Raw genomic sequence first — 19,271 nt, 5'->3', positions numbered from 1 at the left:
AATGGCCAGGCTGGTCTTGAACTCCTGACCTCAGGTGATCCACCCACCCACCTTAGCTTCCCAAAGTGCTAGGATTACAGGTGTGAGCCACCTCGCCGGCCAAAAGCAATCTTTTTTTTTTTTTTAAGATGGGGTTTCACCATGTTGGTCAGGCTGGTCTTGAAATCCCGACCTCAGGTGATCTGCCCACCTTGGCCTCCAAAGTGCTTGGATTACAGGCGTGAGTCACCGCGCCTGGCCCTGCCTACTCTTAAGGACTGTGGCTTTCAAGAGAGCAGATGGCTATCCCCCCAGCACCCACAGGCCCAATCAGGGCAGGAGCTGGTGGCTTTGCTGGGAGGGGAAGCGGGTAGGAAGCAGGGCCACTCATCGAGGCATGCAGCCTGCTGGAGCAGGAGCCCTGAATGGTTTCCTTGCCTTGCACAGCCCTGATTGAGTCCCTCAGCCAGAAACCACAGACTGCCGGTGACCAACCCCAACCCACAGATGCAACCCGTGCCACCCACAGGAAAGCAGGTGGGACCGATGCCCCCTCGGCCAACGGTGAAGCTGGAGGAGGAGAGAGCACCAAAGGCTACACTGCAGAACAAGTTGCAGCTGTGAAAAGGTAGACAGCTGGGCCAGGTGGGCAGGGGCCGTAGCCTGGGGGACTGGGGACATCTAGAGGCTTCCCGCAGCACGTCCTCCACCTCCCATCTGCCTTTGGGCTGCAGCAGGCCGTGGGAGGATCTTGGAGGATGGAGAAGGTCCAAGTGCCCAGGCTCAACAGGGCCTCTCCTTATTTCCATCAAGGCCCAGGAATACAGTGTGGGAACCGGGGCTCCACTGTCCTTCCCACCAAGATGACCCACAGCAGAGGCTGGAAAAGTTGACACTGCCAGCTTCTTCTGCCACTGGCCAGGCAGGCCCCAGGCCTCTTGACACTGCTGTGTTTGTCAACAGAGATGGAACCTGGTCTCCCCCTCCAGATTCTACCCCAATCCACACCCCAGCCCCCAACAAAGACCTAGATCAGAGCCTATGTGGGGTAAAATGGAAACCAGAGGCAGAGTTATCACCCCTAGGCTATGGGCAGGCCCCACGTGGAGCAGCTCACTACCAGGACAGAGACCACCCAGCCAAGGCTTCTCAGGCTTAGACGTTCCCAGCTCCCATTTCTCCCCAGGCCTCCCAGCAGCTGATCTTGGACATCCCCCAGGGTCATGCCCACAGCTCCTGGCAAGCTTCAGGATAGGGGCTGCTTGTGTGAGACGGAGCATGGCTGCTGTTTGCTATAATAGTATAGGCCAGATCTGCACTTCTCTGACCTGGCCAGGTCTATTGTAGGCAAAAGAAACTGATGCATGAGGGATTGGGAAGGCCTAGAAACACCCAAAAACTGGGGGGTCTCCAGGGGCACAGAGAGGAAGAATTGGTGAAAGAGAACCAGGGTCTCTTTAGGTCCTGTACTTGGGGTGAACAGTCACCTGCCATTTCTGGCTTTCATGTTACCCACTCAAGACTTAGATTAGGGCAGGCAAGGTAGCTCATGCCTGTCATCCTAGCACTCTGGGGGGCTGAGGCAGGAGGATCCCTTGAACCCAGGAGTTAGAGACCAGATTGGGCAATTAGAAGACCCTGTTTCTATCTTTAAATATCTAAAATTTTAAAAACTTAAAAAAAAAAAAAAAAAAAAAAGACTCATAGCCAGGAGAGTCGGTTGGCTGATCTTGGGACACTGCCCTGGGTGATAGACACCAACAGTTCTCCTGAGCCCCTCCCATGGGGAAGCTGTTAGCAAAACAAGGGGAGGTAGATACTGGCCTGGCAAACCCAGCAGCTGCCCCTCCTAAATCCAGGAATCCAAACAGTGCTCCTGCTGTTTCCTGTGGGCCTTCCCAGCTCTGCATCACATTTGACACCCACTGTGGCTTCTGTGTCCCTGAGGTCACACAGCTGACCCAAGGAGCTGTCAGTCTTGCCTCGTTGGTCCCTGCAGCCTGCTCAGAGCTGTGTGCCCCCCATGGCCTATTCCTCACTCACCTCACACGGACCCATGTGGAGCACCCCCCCTACCACGCTCTCCTCCCTCCCCAGGGTCAAGCAATGTAAAGATTACTATGAGATCCTAGGAGTGAGCAGAGGGGCCTCGGATGAGGACCTGAAGAAGGCCTACCGCAAACTGGCCCTTAAATTCCACCCAGACAAGAACCATGCACCTGGCGCCACTGAAGCTTTCAAAGGTAAGCCGGCCCCAGTGTCCTGGCATTTTGGTGTGTTTATCTCCTGTCCTTGGCAGGGAGTAAGGGGCCATGACAAGTTTCCCAGGAAGTGGGGGGCAGGAGGAAGTGGCCTCAGGCACAACTTGCCTAGGCTTGGGAGCTGCTTCCTGGGATAAAGATTCTAGTAGCCACCTATAGCTATGTAGAGTTTGTCAGAGCTCAAATAGCGCCATTCCTGCTCTCACTCCCTCTGCAGTTCCTGGGGTTACAGGAGTGGAGTTAAGGCGAGAAAGTTCTAGCAGCTTCTCCAAGGATTCTCAGTGATTGAGTGACTTACTGTGTGCACTCCACCCTGTCTTGGAGTCTCATAGCTGCCCACTTTACACAGGTAACTGTTTCCCTGCTGAGGGGCAGGGTAGCCTCAGGTCAGGGCCCTCAGGCCTGGTGGCCACCTCAGTACCAGCAGCCACAGCCAGCTCCCCTGCCATACCCGTACACCTGGGGCCTGCAGTGGGGATGTGGCAGTCACTGGCCGCAGGGCCCACTGGCTCTGGGGTGGGTGCTTAATTTCTGGCTGAAATCATAAGCTGCCCTTTATTCATTACTTTTTTTTTTTTTTTTTTTGAGTCAGAGTCTTGCTCTGTTGCCCAGGCTGGAGTATAGTGGTGGGATCTCAGCTCACTCCAACCTCTGCCCCCTGGGTTCTAGCAATTATCCTGCCTCAGCCTCCCAAGTAGCTGAGACTACAGGCGTGCACCACATCTGGCTACTTTTTTTGTATTTTTTGTAGAGACAGGTTTCACCATGCTGATCAGGCTGGTCTTGAACTCCTGACCTCAAATGCTCCTCCCACCTCAGCCTCCCAAAGTGCTGGGATTACAGGCGTGAGCCACCATGCCTGGCCTATTCATTACATTTTCATTTAACCTATCAGGCACAAATGTGTACTGACTCTGTGCACTGTAATTTCTCATTGCCCCAAATATCACTGTCTTCTCTCATTCCCACCATATCCTTCCTTCTCTCATTCCGGCTTCATCCATCTCCTTAGGAAATAGCATGGTGACTAGTCCCCCCAGCCTGGGTGGGGTACGTGCTGTGCTGCGCCCACGACCATAGCCAGCTGGAGATCCTGTGGCAGAGCAGACGCTGAGACTTAGTGTGCTGTGTCCCAGGGGCCCCCGAGGAGTAGGAGAGTGAAAGTGGGGGTACAGCAAGGTAGCCCTGGTGAATATTTCTTCAGCCCCAACCTCTGCCTGCAGCCTGCTCCGACTGTACCGAGAGGTCAACTCTGGCCTTGAGGCATGGTCAGAATAGGTGAAGGAGAGGATTCCGTCCTCCTTATTCCCAGGGATTTTGAGATGTGAATCAGATGTGGCTTGGACCCACTCCTCAGAGACAGAGGCAGCTTAAGGAGAGGGAGTAAGAGACTGAGGAGGTTAGAGCTAGGGGTCCTTCAGGGCACAGGCTTCCCAGCCAAGGAGCTCTGGTGGGAGGCTTCAGGACCAGGTAGGAAACAGCAGCTGGGGCCTGGACCTCAGGGAGTAGGGCCTCACCTCAGCCACATCACCAGAGTGGAGGAGTCTCCGTAGAGCCCCAGGATTTGGCCCTTCCCCACAGTTGCTGCTGCCTTCCAGTTCAATAAGGATGTTGTGTGTCTGTCTGGCCTGCATGTCAGACTATGATTCAGTTGTACAGAACCTTCAGAAAGGGACACCCATCCCACTGGACACCTCAAGAGAGGAATGAGGAAAGAGGTTTTGGTGGTTTTTATAAAGTCAGAGAGAGAACTTGAAGCAAGAGACAGCTGGCCTTTGTTTGACTCCCAGCTCTATAACGTCAAAGCTGTGTGAGCATAGGCAGTGACTTCTCTTCTGAGCCTGTTTTCTCATTGGTGAAATGGAGATAGGGTGGCTCTTAAAGGTAAATGAGTTGACTGGATGTGGTGGCCTATGTCTGTAATCCCAGCACTTTGGGAGGCGGAGGTGGGAGGATCCCTTGAGCCCCAGGAGTTCGAGACCAGCCTGGGCAGCATGGCAAGACCTTGTCTCTACAAAAAAATAACAAAAATTAGCTGGGTGTGGTGGTGCACGCCTTTATTCCCAGCTACTCAGGAGGCTGAGGTGGGAGGGTCACTTGAGCAAAGGAAGTTGAGACTGCAGTGAGCCGCGATTGCTCCACTGTACTCAGCTTAGGTGACAGAGTGAGGCCCTGCCTCAAAAAATAAAATTAAGAAACAGAGAAAGAAGTAAATGAGGCAATGCCCCTAGGGGGCCTGGCACATGGACCAATGCCTTGAGGAGAGCAAGGAGCCTGTGTTACCCTCCACCCAGCAAGGCTGCCCAGATCCACGGAGGGAGCTTTCTGAGTGCCCCTCCCCACACTGGCCAAGCTTCCTGCCAGCCCCAAGGACTTCTGCTCCCTAAAGTACTGCTTGAGTACCTGAAAAAAGTGAGTACTCACCTGCCATAGGAGCCTCCACCCACACCCAGCATCCTCAGGCCTGACCTGCCCCCTCCTCTCCAGCCATCGGCACAGCATATGCGGTACTCAGCAACCCGGAGAAGAGGAAGCAGTATGACCAGTTCGGTGATGACAAGAGCCAGGGAGCCCGGCACGGCCACGGGCACGGGGACTTCCACCGCGGCTTTGAGGCTGACATCTCCCCAGAAGACCTCTTCAACATGTTCTTTGGCGGCGGCTTCCCTTCTAGTAAGTTCCCCACCCTCCCCACAGCCAGGTATCCCTGGGGTGACGGTGGGGATGGCATGCCAGCCTCTGCCTTTCCCAACAGCCCCGGCTCCTGACTCAGCCCCTCTGACCCCCAGGTAATGTCCACGTCTACAGCAACGGCCGCATGCGCTATACCTACCAGCAAAGGCAGGACCGCAGGGAGAACCAGGGCGATGTGAGTGAGAAAGCCATCGGGGATAGCTTGGGGAAGGCACCAAATCCACCCCAGGGAAGGAATCTGGAGCAGTGTTTCCTTCCACACTGTCCATTCTGGGACCCGCAGAGCTGCCACAACTCTCAGCCAAGGAGCCCTCTGGGCCTCACTTGCCATTCTGCTGAGTGACACCTGGGGGGGTGCCACACGAGGGCGCCGTGCTCCACATTACCTGCAGGAGCACAGTTTTGCTGGCCTGGCTGGGGAGTGGAATGCCTGCAGCCAGTTTTGGGTGTGAGGCTTCCATGCAGCCTGCTCTCTGGTACAGCCAAAGTGACATCTTCTAAGCAATGGAAAGTTACACTTCGTGAGAGAATTTTATTTTATTTTTAATTTTTTTCTTGGGTCTCAACTGTTTTCTCTCAACTTTGTGAGAGAATTTTTTTTGTTTTTGAGATGTCCCACTCCGTCGCCCAGGCTGGAGTGCAGTGGTGTGATCTTGGCTCACTGCAACCTCTGCCTCCTGGGTTCAAGCTATTCTCTTGCCTCAGCCTCCCAAGTAGCTGGGATTACACATGTGTGCCACCACGCCCAGCTAATTTTGTATTTTTAGTCAACACGGGGTTTCGCCATATTGGCCAGGCTGGTCTCGAACCCCTGACTTCAGGTGATCCACCTGCCTCGGCCTCCCAAAGTGCTGGGATTACAGGCTTGAGCGATGGCCAGTGAGAGAATTTTAATGGATGACAGCATAGGTGCTGACTCATCTCGCTAAAAGGCCAAAAGATGCTTTTAAAAGATATTTACAAAAATTTGGGAGGCCGAGGTGGGTGGATCACCTGAGGTCAGGAGTTTGAGACCAGCCTGGCCAACATGGTGAAACCCCATCTCTACTAAAAATACAAGAAGTAGTCAGGCATGGTGGCACCTGCCTGTAATCCCAGCTACTCGGAAAGCTGAGGCATGAGAATCACTTGGACCCAGGAGGCAGAGGTTGCAGTGAGCCAAGATTGTGCCACTGCACTCCAGCCTGGGCGACAGAGTGAGATGCCATCTCAAAAAAAAAAGATATTTATAAAAATTATAACTAGACAGTTCTTCAAACACGTTTTATATGCCACAGATCAAAGAACAGCTAGCTAGCTAAAATTAAAATATTGTGGACAATTGCAGAGCATTTTAAATTCTGGCAGGCAGGAGGGGTTTCCTTTTGCTCTGACAATGTTTATTCAATTTTTTTTTTCCCTGACAGAGTCTTGCTCTGTCACCCCGGCCAGAGTGCAGTGGCACAGTCTTGGCCCACTGCAACCTCTGCCTCCCTGGTTCAAGCGATTCTCCTGCCTCAGCCTCCTGAGCAGCTGGGACTACAAGCATGCACCATCACGCCCAGCTAATTATTGTATTTTTAGTAGAGATGGGGTTTCACCATGTTGGCCAGGCTGGTCTTGAACTCCTGACCTTATGATCTGTCCACCTCGGGCTTGCAAATGCTGGGATTACAGGCATAAGCCACTGTGCCTGGTGTTGTTTGTTTTTTTTTGTTTGTTTTGTTTTGTTTTTTTAAAGCAGGGTCTCACTCTGTCACACTGGCTGGAGTGCAAGAGCCTCCCCTCCCAGGCAAAGCTCCGACCTCAGACTCCCAAGTAGCTGGGACCACAGGCCTGTGCCACCACACCCAGCTAATTTTTTCTGGAGATAGGGCCTTACTTTTTTGTTTGAGCCCTGGCTGGTCTCAAACTCTTGGGCTCAAGTGGTCCTTCTGCCACAGCCTCCCACAGTGATGGGATTATAGGCATGAGCCATTGCCCGGGTCAAATTTTTTTTTTATTTTGTATTTAACAACAGAAGAGTTTTTGGCCAGGCGTGGTGGCTCATGCCTGTAATCCCAGCACTTTGGAAGGCTGAGGCAAGCAGATCACAAGGTCAAGAGATTGTCACCATCCTGGCCAACATAGTGAAACCTCGTCTCTACTAAAATACAAAAAGTAGCTGGGTGTAGTGGCACATGCCTGTAGTCCCAGCTTCTCAGGAGGCTGAGGCAGAATAATTTCTTGAACCCAGGAGGCAGAAGTTGCAGCGAGCTGAGATCACGCCATTGCACTCCAGCCTGGCACCTGGCGACAGAGCAAGACTCTGTCTCAAATAAAATAAATAAATAAAAAATAACAGAAGAGTTTTTAACAGTGAATGAATTTGTTAATTTTTATTTCTAATTGTTATATGTTTGTTTGCTTTTTCTGCAACCTAACACAGTGCTATTTCTAACTTTAATTGGTAATTTTTATTTTATTTTCATTATTATTTTTTGTAAAGTTGGGGTTCTATGTTGGCCGGACTGGACTTGAACTCCTGGCCTCACGTGGTCCTCTCACGTTGGTCTCCCAAAGTGTTGGGATTACAGGCATGAGACAGTGCACTTGCCATATGTTTAAATTGGTAATATATTTGTGTGGTTCAAATTTGAAAAAGGTGTATATACCACATGTCTCCTTCCAGCCCAGCCTGCCATTCTCCTGGAGGAAGCAACTTTTCCTGATTTTTTTTTTTTTTGCATTCTCTCAAAGTAAATGCAGACACCTCACTTCCTCCTGTATTTTACACCAGTTGCTGCTTTATTTTTATCTGGGAAAGCTGGCAGGTGAAGAAGCATCTGTATTTGGGGATGAGGGAATTCGTGGAGGGAATGGCAGAGTGGTGTCATGCCTCCACAGGCTCACTGTTCTAGGGAAGCTGGTGGTGATTATGACTGACGCCACACCCCACCCAGATCCAGCGGAGTGATGTTGGCTCTTCCCTCTAGGGCGGGCTAGGGGTGTTTGTGCAGCTGATGCCCATCCTCATCCTGATCCTTGTGTCAGCTCTCAGCCAGCTCATGGTCTCCAGTCCACCCTACAGTCTGAGCCCAAGACCGTGAGTACAGGGGCGAGGCTGGGCAAACCAGGGGCTTTGGATTCTCAACCCCATCAGGGGCCTTCCTTGCTGTCCTGATCCAGCCAGTATGCGATCATAATGCAGAAACCTGGCTTCAAATCAAGACAATATACTTTCTCTATTGAACTAGGACTCTTAAGCTTTCTAGGATTATGGTACCCTAAGAGAATGCAGCAAGAGCTACGGACCTTTTCCATAGAACAATGCACATGTGCACGTGCACACAAACACACAAGATACACATGCCTGCACACACACACATATGTATATACACATACTGTACACACAGAATTTTGCATATGATTTCAGCGGCTTTGTGACTCCTTCCTGCCCATCTCCCCTGCCAACCCTGACAAAGAACCTCTGTTCCTCGGTTCTGATTGGGCTCCCTGAGGCTATGGAAAGAACAGGACACTAGAGTCAGACAGAACAAGTGCAGCTTAGAATCCCAGCTTCTCCACTAAGAAACTGTGTGACCCTAAACAAGTTACATAACCTTGGTTTCCTCATTTATAAAATGAGAATTATAACATCCACCTGCTGTGGAAATTAATGAGTAATGCATATAAAATGTCTGGCCCATTAGAAATGCTCAACAATATTTGTTCAATGAATGCATGGTCTCGACTGCCAGGAGTGAACTTGAGGATGTTTCGTGACCCGTTAGGGTGTCAGTTCCCCTCATTGATGTCCAACACTTGGCCCAGGATCAGCTACACAGTGAGTGCTCAGCTTCAGTGGGTGGAGCCCTCCTCCCCACAGGCAGCCGCCTCTGGCTGGGAGCTGGCAGGACCCTTCTCAGTCAGCAGGGGGCAGACTCGGTCCACAGGACCCTGCCTGCCAGCTCAGGCTCTCTGTGGCCAGATGCCAGCCCTTTTCCTTACAGCTAGAGAAATTCGAGGAGCAGAGGGCTAGGGCAGGGGCTGTTGTCCCCAGATCACTGATCCTGTCTGGGTGTCGAGGCTCTTCCCACAGCTGGCAGAGCCTGCAACTGGAGCTGGGAAGATACAGCTCCTTGGAGCCCTTCCTGTCGTTTTGTTCCTAAGCCTCTTAATTCTACACTGGGAACTCCTAGATAGGCAGGCAAGCCCTTAGCAACAATTGGCTTAGGGGATGAATGGAGAAATGGAGGCACTGAGGTAGAGCCCAGACTCCCTCCCAGGTCCTCTCCTTAAAGGCCCCAAGTCAACAGTGTGGTAAGCAGGGAGTGTAAGGGCAGAGCACCCCTCAATCTGGGCCACGTGTGTGGAGGGTGGAGATGCTGCCCTTTCCTCAGACCCTCCTTTCAGGGAGTGTGCAAGTCCCTCTCTGGTTTGGGAGAGAACCAACTACTCCTGTGGCCTGTGCGGCACCTCGTGTCATGGGGCCCATCACCCCTAGAGTGCTCTGGGCATGGGGACCTGCACCCACTTTGAACCTGGTATATTTCTGGCCAGGTCCGTGGGCCACATCCACAGGCGAGTCACTGACCACCTGAGTGTCGTCTACTATGTGGGAGACACTTTCTCTGAGGAGTACACAGGCTCCAGCCTCAAAACAGTGGAGCGGAATGTGGAAGATGATTATATCGCCAACCTCCGGAACAACTGCTGGAAGGAGAAGCAGCAGAGTGAGTGTGGGGGAGGGCGGGGCTGTATCTGGGAGATGACCGGGAGCAAAGATGGAAAGCAGGGGAAGAAGAGAGCCCTGCTCACCTCCAGCTCTGAGGGCCTGGCCCCCAGCACCGCCCTGCACCAGCCACCTCCCAGCCAAAAGCTGGTCTTCACTCCTGTGTTTCCCCGGGGCTGGGAGCCAGGGGCCACGTGGTGGTTGCCTCAGGTTCCCGTAAATCACTGCCATCAGCCCTTCATGTTGGCTGCCAGAGGTGAGTGTGTAGAGAGAGACAGGAGCAGATGGATCCCTGGCCACCCCTGACTGTGCTCCTGGATCTGTCTGTGGGACCCTGGGGAGGCCTGACCAGGATGACAGGGTCTCACGTTGGGTGGCCTCACTGCATTCTAGAGAAAGGTGCCTCTGTCACCCTCTCCCACGTAAGGACTATAGTCTCTGCTCCTCCAGGGTCTCCCGAATGGGAGGCCAGCCCTGCCCAAGCGCTGGGCATGTACCAGCCTTCCTCCACCTCCACAGCCTTCGCAGGCTTCCTCGCAGGCTTAGGGAGGCACTGGGTGTGTGCTAATCCTGTCCTATTGCTTTGCAGAGGAAGGCTTGCTGTACCGGGCTCGCTACTTTGGTGACACGGATATGTACCACAAAGCACAGAAGATGGGCACCCCCAGCTGCAGCCGACTGTCAGAGGTGCAGGCCTCCCTGCATGGATAGTCCCGGGCCAGCCACGCCACCGAGGTCCAAGTATGAGCCAGGGCTGCCTCCACCCTGCAACTCCTGGCAGCTTTGGCCCTGGTCATGAGGCAGAGGAGGGAGGGGGAGAAAGGGAGGAAGCCTGGTGACTGTGGCAGACTCCTGGGGCCTGCTGGGAAACCAAGATCGGTTTCCGCCCTCTAGCAATGCTCTCCACCCCACTCCTCCACTCTGCTCCCTGGCTCCAGGGGTGTGGGGTACCCCAGAGCCAGGCAGAGTGGGAACCCAAAGCTGTTGCTGAGGGCCACCCAGGGCCTCTCGGTCCAGTCCAGCCATCAGTCACCCAGCCCTTTCTCCAGCACAGCAGACTACTGTCTGTGCCCTGGTATTTAGGCCACCACATATTGTGGGGCCCAAGAGAGCCCCATACACACACTGCCTGCCTGATACTAGGAAGAACCATGCGGGAACAGGTGGGCCAAGAGCCCTCCTCTTCCTCCATCCCTCCAGCCAGGAGGAAATGGAGCCAGATGAACAGGCAGCCACGAGGTGGGTGGGAGCTGGCAGTCTTGGTGGCAGGAGGGGCCACGGGCCCTGACCACCCCCTCTGGTGGGATCTGAGTTACTCTCTCAAATGCCGCCACACCTGGCAGCCTGGAAGCCGCAGGCATCCGGCCCTGCCCAGGCATCTCGCCTGTGGTCTGAGGAAGGGAACAGAAGGTCACGAGTTCAGGGTCAGATGCAGCCGCTCAGCACAGGAGGGGTGGAGGAGAAATGAGAGTTGCTGGTAGCAGGCTCCCGCCTCCCTGTGAGTAGGGGTGCTGGGCCCTGTTCCCAGCATTTGCCACAGGAGGCCATTTGGGCCAAGCCCAGAGGAGTGTGGGCAGAAGCAGTAAAGGTTCTTCTCCATATGGGTGCCCTGCCCACCCGCTCCTTTGCCTATGTCCTCCCGGCCTAGATCGGAGGCCAACTCTGCCTGGAGGCCATTTGTGCCTCTGTGCCTCTGCAGGAGTGCAGACAGCAGGTGGGTTGGGTGGGGGTCGAGCGGGCAGCACGGTGCCCCTGCGCAGTGGCGAGGGGAGCTACTTGTGTGGCTTAAGCTGGAGGAGCTGGTGTCGTGTGACTGCCAAGCTAACTGTTGCCACTCTCCTCCCCAGACTATGAAATCCCTGGAGAATTTTTGGTGACATGCACTGAGCCAAGGTGATGGACTGTATATTTAAGGAAAGACATACAAAGAAACAAAATTAAAATGGAATTGGAGGCTGAATGCTACACAGCTGCCCTCTCTCTCACCCAGTAAATGCAGAAAGCTCTTAGGACAGACAGAAAACCTGCCACAGGGCTGCTTCCCTCCCTCCCAGGGCTGGCGGAGGCTCTGCAGCGGCCCTCTCCTAGGATACGGAAACCATGGCAACGAAAGTAGAATGTAAAACTTGCAGCAGATATCAGTGGGAAGGGCTGGGGGAGGGGTGCCCAGCTGCCTTTCCTCTCTCCCAGGAGCCACCACCAGCCACCTCTCAGGAGAAGCCAGAGGTACTGGCCAAGGATAGAGAGGAGGAAGAAAGAGAACTCTCCATAGAATGTAATTTATAGATGCGTGTATATGTATATGTATATATATATCTATTTATATGTAAATAGACATATATGAAGATATATATATATAGTCTACTTTTTAAACTGCAGGGATTTGGTTAAGCTGTTTAGCCGATTTCTTTCATGTTTTAGAAATGAGGCCTGTTTGGGGAAGGCACCCTGGTGGTGATCTTGCCAGACGTTAGCTATAGCTGGCAGCATAAGGAGAGTCGCGTCAGAGCTTTTCACAGCCCCCCAAAACCCCAGCCTGGTTTTGATGGCAGCAGTAATTATGATAGTGTGAACCCAAAAAGGCCTCAGGATTTTGATTAAGCTGGAGAGGAGCAGGCCATGGAGGGAGGGGCCAGGTCAGTATTGAGTCACAGTAGAGGCCCTGTGACTCAATCGGGCAGTCACACACCTCTTCCTAAACTCTGGTGGGCTCTTTGTCCTGGTGCCCAGGAGCCCTCCAGCCCCCTGCCCACAGAAGGGAAGGCCTGCAGAGGGGCCAGGTTCTACCGAACCACTTCCCCGCCCCTAAGTCCCTCAGTGGGCTTTGCCTTATAGGTGCCATAGGGCACAACTCCATCATTGCCACTGGTTTTTCCTAAGTCATGCACCAAGGACTTCAGAAGGCTCTTCCTCCGAGTCAGCCGGTGGCATCAGGACCCCAGGGCAGTCTCTTCGACTCCTGAAGAACAGTCAGTGCCCGTGGGCACCTCTGTCTTCACCCACTGTGGATGTGACCACCAGGCCTCCTCTTGCACCTTGGACAAAGGATACACCTGAACCAGGACAGTTTTCTTCCCCTCACCTTCAAATGAGGATTTTGCTGAAAACAGCACTTGCTGCCAGGGGAAGGAGGGAAGTTTGATTGATTCCCACAGTTTCTACTGGGCCTTCTGGAATGACCGTGTTTTCCTGTGGCAGTGGGGGTGTCAAGCCCGCTGCCCTCCAAAGCCTTACTTCCCCAAGCTGCCAGCCAGGAGGTGATAACCTCCCTCCCAGAGTTTCTCTTGGCTCTTTTTTTAAAAGTCCCCCAACAAATAGGATTCTTGCTGGGAAAGGAAGTTTGGTAAGGAAATGTCAAATCTGGTTTTTAAACAAGTCCCATCCTGCAATGAAGCGGCCACCTCAGCCCAGAGAGAGATGATAAGAACTGATGTGGCCAGAGTGCCCACCCACGGTGGCCCCGGTGCTCTGTCCCCAACGCCCCGACCGTCTGGTCTTGGTAATGTCCCTAGACGGGCTGAGCCATGTGCAATAAGAACATAGATCCTAAAGGATCCCCCGGAAGCTGTATTTCTTGAATTAGAATTCTGAAATTGTACATCTATAAATATATGTTTATTATGTGACTGGCCGTGGTGGGTCTGCATTGAGCAGGGAGGCATAAGGGAGCGGGGGTGGGGGCACAAGCCCCTGCTGCTACTGACACTGTCCAGCTCGTGCCACAAGGAAATCCTTGATGAGGAGCCTGACTTTCCCCTGACCCCCAGCCCCAAATGACAGCCACTTAAGTCACCTGCTGTTCCAGAACTAACTCTGTCCAGGCAGAGGGTGCTCAGGTGGCTGGGGGGATGCAGGACCTGAGCAGGCTGGGTCCCTGGGGTTCCCAGTGCCAGTCCTGGGTGGGCATCTGGCCACGACTGTCACCCTCTGCTTTCTCCCCTCCCACATACCCCTACGCTCTTAGGCCTGCCTTGTGCCCACAGGGCATTTGGAATCTCCCGGCCCCAACCTGGAGCTCAAACCCACTTGGGAGCCAGAGCCTTGGGAAAGTGTCTCAAGTTTGTTTCCATCTCTGGCTACAGAGTCCTCCCCACACCGCCCCTGCAGCCCGCCCTCCTCTCCAGGAGGTTGGAAAATTAAAAATGTGGCGGCTGGAGTCAGGTTGGGCTCCTGTGAATGGAGCGGCAGATCTGCCCGGGCCTCCCAGAGACAGGGCCCGGCAGCCCTGACTGGCCGACCCAGGCCCCTCCCGTGGCTGCACCAGCCAAAGACAGGCAGGCTTCCCGGTGGTGCCACCGCGCCCCGGGAGCTCATTGGCTGCCCTGCCCGGGGTCACCACAGCCTGCCCTAGTGTGCAAGCTGCCACTTGTTAGCTGCGGCTGGCAGAGGCATTGTGGGTGCCTTCCATTCACCCACCTCATCCCCCTACCCTCCCTGTGCTGCTGGGCCACAAGCCAGAAGAGGTGGGACGCACGCTCTGACTGCAGCAAAAAGACTTTAACAAGTGTCCCCCACCCGCTGTCAGGTGGTAGAATGCGCCACTACTCTGTCCCAGCTCCCAAGCTCTGCCAGCTTATCACCTTGTCCCCCGCTGCTCCCAGGTCCAGAAAAGAAAACTGCTCCAGGGACAAGGAGCACACACCCGACCTGCCTGTAACCTCATCCCCGCCCCAAGTTGCCCAGACAAAGTCACCTGGTGTCTGGAGCAGGCACATAGCAGTGCCAAGAATCAGGTAAATAGACCGTTGACATGATTCAGAAGCAACCCAGAGTCCCTACCAGACATCACGCCATGTGACATGAGTAAGTCAGCCCATTTCCCAGAGCAGGAAACAGGCTTGGGGGAGGAAAGGGACACCCAGGGGCTTGAAGAAACCGTGTATGTGTCTGGGGTCCCTGTAGTAAAGTGGTCATTCTGCAAACAGTTGCTGAGCCCAAATTTGCTGCACTCAGAGAAATCAAACCCACTGGTGTCAGGTAGAGTGGGCAGAAGACCCGAGTCCAGGAGGGTGGACAGGGATGTCACACTGAGAGTAGTGGCACTTCATCTGATGGGCTTGGCCTAGGGAGCTGCTGCCCATTCGAGTAGGCATCTTTCCTGGCAGTGACAGACATCCACCTGGCTGCACCAGGAAATGTCATCCCTAGGATGCAGCATCAGGGGCCGGGGCTGGATATTTGCCATTTACTGACTGGGTGACCTTAGGTGTTGCTGAAGGAGTTCAGGAAACGCCACCCCAAAATCTGCCATTTTGGTGTGCATCATACTTCAAACCGGGGCACCTGAGCAACAACAAGTGCAGGAAGGCAGGAAGGGCTTTTCATTTTATTTATTTATTTTTTTTGAGACGGAGTTTTGCTTTTATTGCCCAGGCTGGAATGCAATGGTGTGATCTCAGCTCACTGCAACCTCTGCCTCCCAGGATCAAGTGATTCTCCTGCCTCAGCCTCCCAAGTAGCTGGGATTACAGGGATACGCCACCACGCCCAGCTAATTTATTTATTTATTTATTTTTGTATTTTTAGTAGAGATGGGGTTTCTCTATGTTGGTCAGCTGGTCTCGAACTCCTGGGCCCAGGTGATCCACCTGCCTCGGCCTCCTGAAGTGCTGGGATTACAGACGTGAGCCACCACCCCCAGCCATAGGAAGGGCTTTCTCTGAAGTTCCCTCATCTGCCTAAGTTGTCCTGAACCCTGTCTGGGGCATCTTATCTACCAGGGAAGATTAACTCATTGACAATTACCTATTATTCTTGGGGCTGCTCAGACAACTTTTATGACCTGAGAGACTTTTTATCTGCAGAACAAGACAACCTTTGCTCACCATATAGTTCCTCCCCACACCCTCCCAAACTTGTGTTGCCACTACCCACCGGAAGCTCCCAGCCCCTTTCTATAAAGGTACAAAGGTTATCCTGGACCCCAGTTCCTTTTCTGTAGCTCAAGATGTGATCCTTCTTGGAGCCTCATACTTCATGGGGTCCCATGCCTACATACATAATTAAATATTATTTTTCTCCTGTTAACCACTTTATCTGTCCATTTAATTCCTAGCACAGCCAAAGAACCTGGAATGGTGAAGGGAGTCAGTTTTTGCTCTCCTGTGTCATTTGACCGCCCTCTGCTTCAGTGTCTTCATCTGCAAAATGGGAGTGATAGAAACACCTCCCTCATAGGGTGGTTGTGAGGCGTAAACAGGTTGCCACATATAAAGCACTTAGGACAGTACCTGGTACATGGTGAGTGCCATTCGGGTGTTTCTTGTTTGTTCTTAGTCGACAAAGATTAGCTGAGTACTGATGGTGTCAAGTCCCATTCCAGGCAGTGAAAGCTCTAAGGTGACAGAGATGTGGACTGCCCTTGAGTAGAAACCCCGGGAGTGGGGCAGGTGTGAGGGCTCTATCCAGGGACTCTTGATAGAGGAACTAGCATTGGTGAAGGAGGTGGGTGCAGGCAGCACTGGGGTGGGGGTGGAACAGGTGCCCCAGTGTGAGCAGAGGCCCTGAGGCTGGAGAGTGCAGAAATGAGGGCATTCAGGAGCAATGCCCGGGCGAGGCCCCCAGTCTATACCTGTCATCATACCAGGCCCACCCAGTGGCCTTGGGCAGAGAACTTTCCCAGGAATGAATGAGAGACCCCGAGCTTCTCCGCTATTGGCTGCACCTGTCCACTCAGTAATTCACCCAGCAAGTGTTTCTGAGCCTTTCTTGGTGGCCTGACTGCCCTCAGGGAGGCTGCAACTAACTCTATAAGCTGAGAGAAGGCCATGCAGGGGAGGGGGTAACAGGGCAGACAGGACTGTCACTCCCACCCCAGACCCGTATAAGGAGATGTTTCCCCAGGACAGGGCCCGGAACTCCTGTCACTTTCACAACCACTTGGGCATGAAATAAAGGTACACGGCTCAGGCAGGACGAGGGGGCAGGAGGGCAGGTGCTCTCTAGGACTGCATGGCCAGTCTGCCCAGAGCCCAGGAATTGGGCTTTGCTTGAGGAGGAGGAGGGGAGGACCTGCCACATCTTGTCCACCTTCCCCACCCTCCTGCCGAGTTGGTCTAAACAAAGCCCCTAGGGAGGGAGGGCAGGGCTGCTCTCAGACTGGCTAGATTTTTCCTGGGGGAGGCAGCGCCTCCACTGGAGCCTGTGTTAGTCAAAGCAGGGGTCACGCCAGGGCCTGCAGGGACTCTGTCTGGCAATCCCACCACCTCGACTGGATTGTTCTTATTTGTCAGAGGGACTCAGATGAGGAGGCCTGAGAGACAGGTGCCTGGCAGCGTGGGAGCATGCAGTGGGCTCCTTCAGGTGGGGAAGGTGGGGCCAGAGGGAGGGGGGGTGCTCGGCCAGGCCCGGCCTCATTCCCTCACACCGACAGCCCAGAGCCTCCCCTGCCCAGTCAGCCCTGGTACACTCCTTCTCCTGGCCCCAGGTCACCTGCAGGGCCCTCCCAGCCTGACTCTGGCCCTTCAGGGCCTCTTACATCCTGTTCTGGAGGTATTTACATATTTATGTAGTTCTTTTTTTTTTTTTTTTTTAAGATAGAGTCTTGCTCTGTTACACAGGCTGGAGTGCAATGGTGCGATCTTGGCTCACTGTAACCTCCGCCTCCCAGGTTCAAGCGATTCTCCTTCCTCAGCCTCCCGAGTAGCTTGGACTACAGGCACTCGCCACCATGCCCGGCTAATTGTGTGTCTGTGTGTGTTTCTAGTAGAGACGGGGTTTCACTGTGTTAGCCAGGATGGTCTCTATCTCCTGACCTTGTGATTCGCACACCTCAGCCTCCCAAAGTGCTGGGACCGCGCCCGGCCTGTATTCGTGTAGTTCTTAGGTAAAGGCTTCCTCTCTGGAGAAGAGGTTCAAGGCTGCGGCCCCAGGGCCTGGGCACCACACCCTGGGGTCTCCATGGGAGGCTGAGGGAAGGAAGGGCCCGTCGGCACTGAGGCACTGTCCCCCTGCTGTGTCCCCAGCCTTGCCTACTCCTCTGCCCAGGGTCACCCTAGGGGACTTCTTTGCAGCCATAAACCAGCGCACTGGCTGGGGGATGCTTCTCCCAGATCTTAGAGGGCTCAGACCCAGGGCATCAGCCACGATGTGTGCCCAGCTGGACAGTGGGTGAAGTCCAACAGTCTCATGGGGCTGGGGTGAGCACGGGGTGGTGGCTTTTTCCTTTTCCTGCCTCCTGGGGGAAGCAGAGTCCTGATGAAAAGTCCCCATGTCTCCTCTCCTGGTGGGAGGACAAATATACCAAGGGCCAAAATGAGAATCACAGTGGTCATTTGAGGGGAGCACCGACTCCTGTCCGAAGAGGTCACCACCCCAAGGGATAGAGGAGGAGGCTCTCTTCAGCGCTCAGGCCTGTGACAGACAGCACCAGCCACTCCTGGAGTCAGACCCAGTTCTGTCCCTGGCCACCCCAGTGCTGCCCTGGCCACAAGCCCTGGGGGCACCTCTGGCAGACTCTGCCACCTGCTGGCTGCCAGCCCATGGCCTGGGTGCAGAAGGTGGCATCCTGGGCCCTAATTTTGCTTCCAGCCACATGTCAAGCCAGCTACCACCACTGCCACCACTGCGGGTGTCACACGGGCAGCAAGTGTGTCCATGGCATTCAGCCTGTGAGTGACAGGCCTTTTGAGGCCACTGCAGGTGCTCAGAGCTTCTGCTCTGTGGATGTCTTTGGTCCTCAGTCTCTCTCTGGTCCCATCTTGGCACAGAAGCAGTGAGCACAAAGCTCAGAGATTGGAGTTCCAGCTTCAGCCATGGACACGCGAGGCCAGGATGCACTTTTCATTTGTATTATTTACTTATCAACTCTTATTATAGGCTAGTGCGGTGGCTCATGCCTGTAACCCCAGCACTTTGGGAGGCTGAGGCAGGCAGATCACCTGAGGTCAGGAGTTCGAGACCAGCCTGACCAACATGGTGAAAGGTGTCTCTACTAAAAATACAGAATTAGCCGGGCATGGTGGTACATGCCTCTAGTCCCAGCTTCTTGGGAGGCTGAGGCAGAAGAATCACTTGAACCCTGGAGGCGGAGGTTGCAGTGAGCCAAGATTGTGCCATTGCACTCCAGCCTGGACGAGATAAGCAAAACTCCGTCTCAAAAAAGCAAAAAAAAAAAAAATCTTATAATTATCATCATCATCCCACAGACCTGACTGGTTCAGTCACTAAGAATGTTAGCCTGTCAGCTACTACTAAGTTTATAGGTGTCAGCGCTGCTAGCCCGACCCAGATCAACTTTGTACAAATGCCCCATGGAGGTCGGGGGGGCTGGGATCCCTCATGGGGGCTGGGGTCCCTGCCAGACCCAGCCTTGCCCCAGGATCCCACGCCCAGGCCTCTGCTTTCAGGACTCTGGGCCCAACATCCGCCCACTCCCTGCCAGCCCAGAGTTCACGCTGTGGGGTGGGATTGGAGCCTGGAGGATCGAGTTTCATGCCCTACAGCTGCCCATATTATTAGCTCTGGAGCGGGGCAGCCCGGGCTGTAACACAATTCAAGGAACTGTTGACTTGGCTGAGTTTCCAGCCCAGCAGCTGGGAGGGACGCAGGCAGTGGGGAGCAGGGGCCTCTGACTCCTCCCAACCCCAAGTGCCTGTTTTGAGAGCTAGAGAAGACTGCAAGACGACTGAGTCCCTCCACATGCC

The 19,271-nt window shown here is 54.0% G+C and overlaps 1 protein-coding gene across 3 annotated transcripts in view; it reads left to right on the top strand.

The window, feature by feature from the left end:
• DNAJB12 (DnaJ heat shock protein family (Hsp40) member B12) overlaps nt 1–13,253 on the top strand; it is a 21,117-nt gene extending 7,864 nt beyond the window's left edge. The window contains exons 2-9 of one of the 3 annotated variants that reach the window (XM_032256304.1): nt 427–607; nt 2,077–2,222; nt 4,728–4,913; nt 5,030–5,109; nt 7,889–7,998; nt 9,456–9,628; nt 10,217–10,314; nt 11,475–13,253. In XM_032256304.1, the coding sequence (XP_032112195.1) occupies nt 427–607; nt 2,077–2,222; nt 4,728–4,913; nt 5,030–5,109; nt 7,889–7,998; nt 9,456–9,628; nt 10,217–10,314; nt 11,475–11,504 (1,004 nt within the window). In that variant the 3' untranslated portion in view covers nt 11,505–13,253. Of the gene's footprint in view, nt 1–426; nt 608–2,076; nt 2,223–4,727; nt 4,914–5,029; nt 5,110–7,888; nt 7,999–9,455; nt 9,629–10,216; nt 10,369–11,474 lie in introns of all 3 variants that reach the window. The other 2 variants (XM_032256306.1, XM_032256305.1) reach the window with 2 other exon arrangements.
• Nucleotides 13,254–19,271: the final 6,018 nt, after the last annotated feature.

This window comes from Sapajus apella, unplaced genomic scaffold (assembly GCF_009761245.1).
Source record: "Sapajus apella isolate SASKATOON/1434 unplaced genomic scaffold, GSC_monkey_1.0 scaffold94, whole genome shotgun sequence".
Taxonomy (NCBI): Eukaryota; Metazoa; Chordata; class Mammalia; order Primates; family Cebidae; genus Sapajus; species Sapajus apella.
The sequence above is the reverse complement of the archived record's forward strand: the minus strand, read 5'-3'. Positions and strand labels throughout refer to the sequence as shown.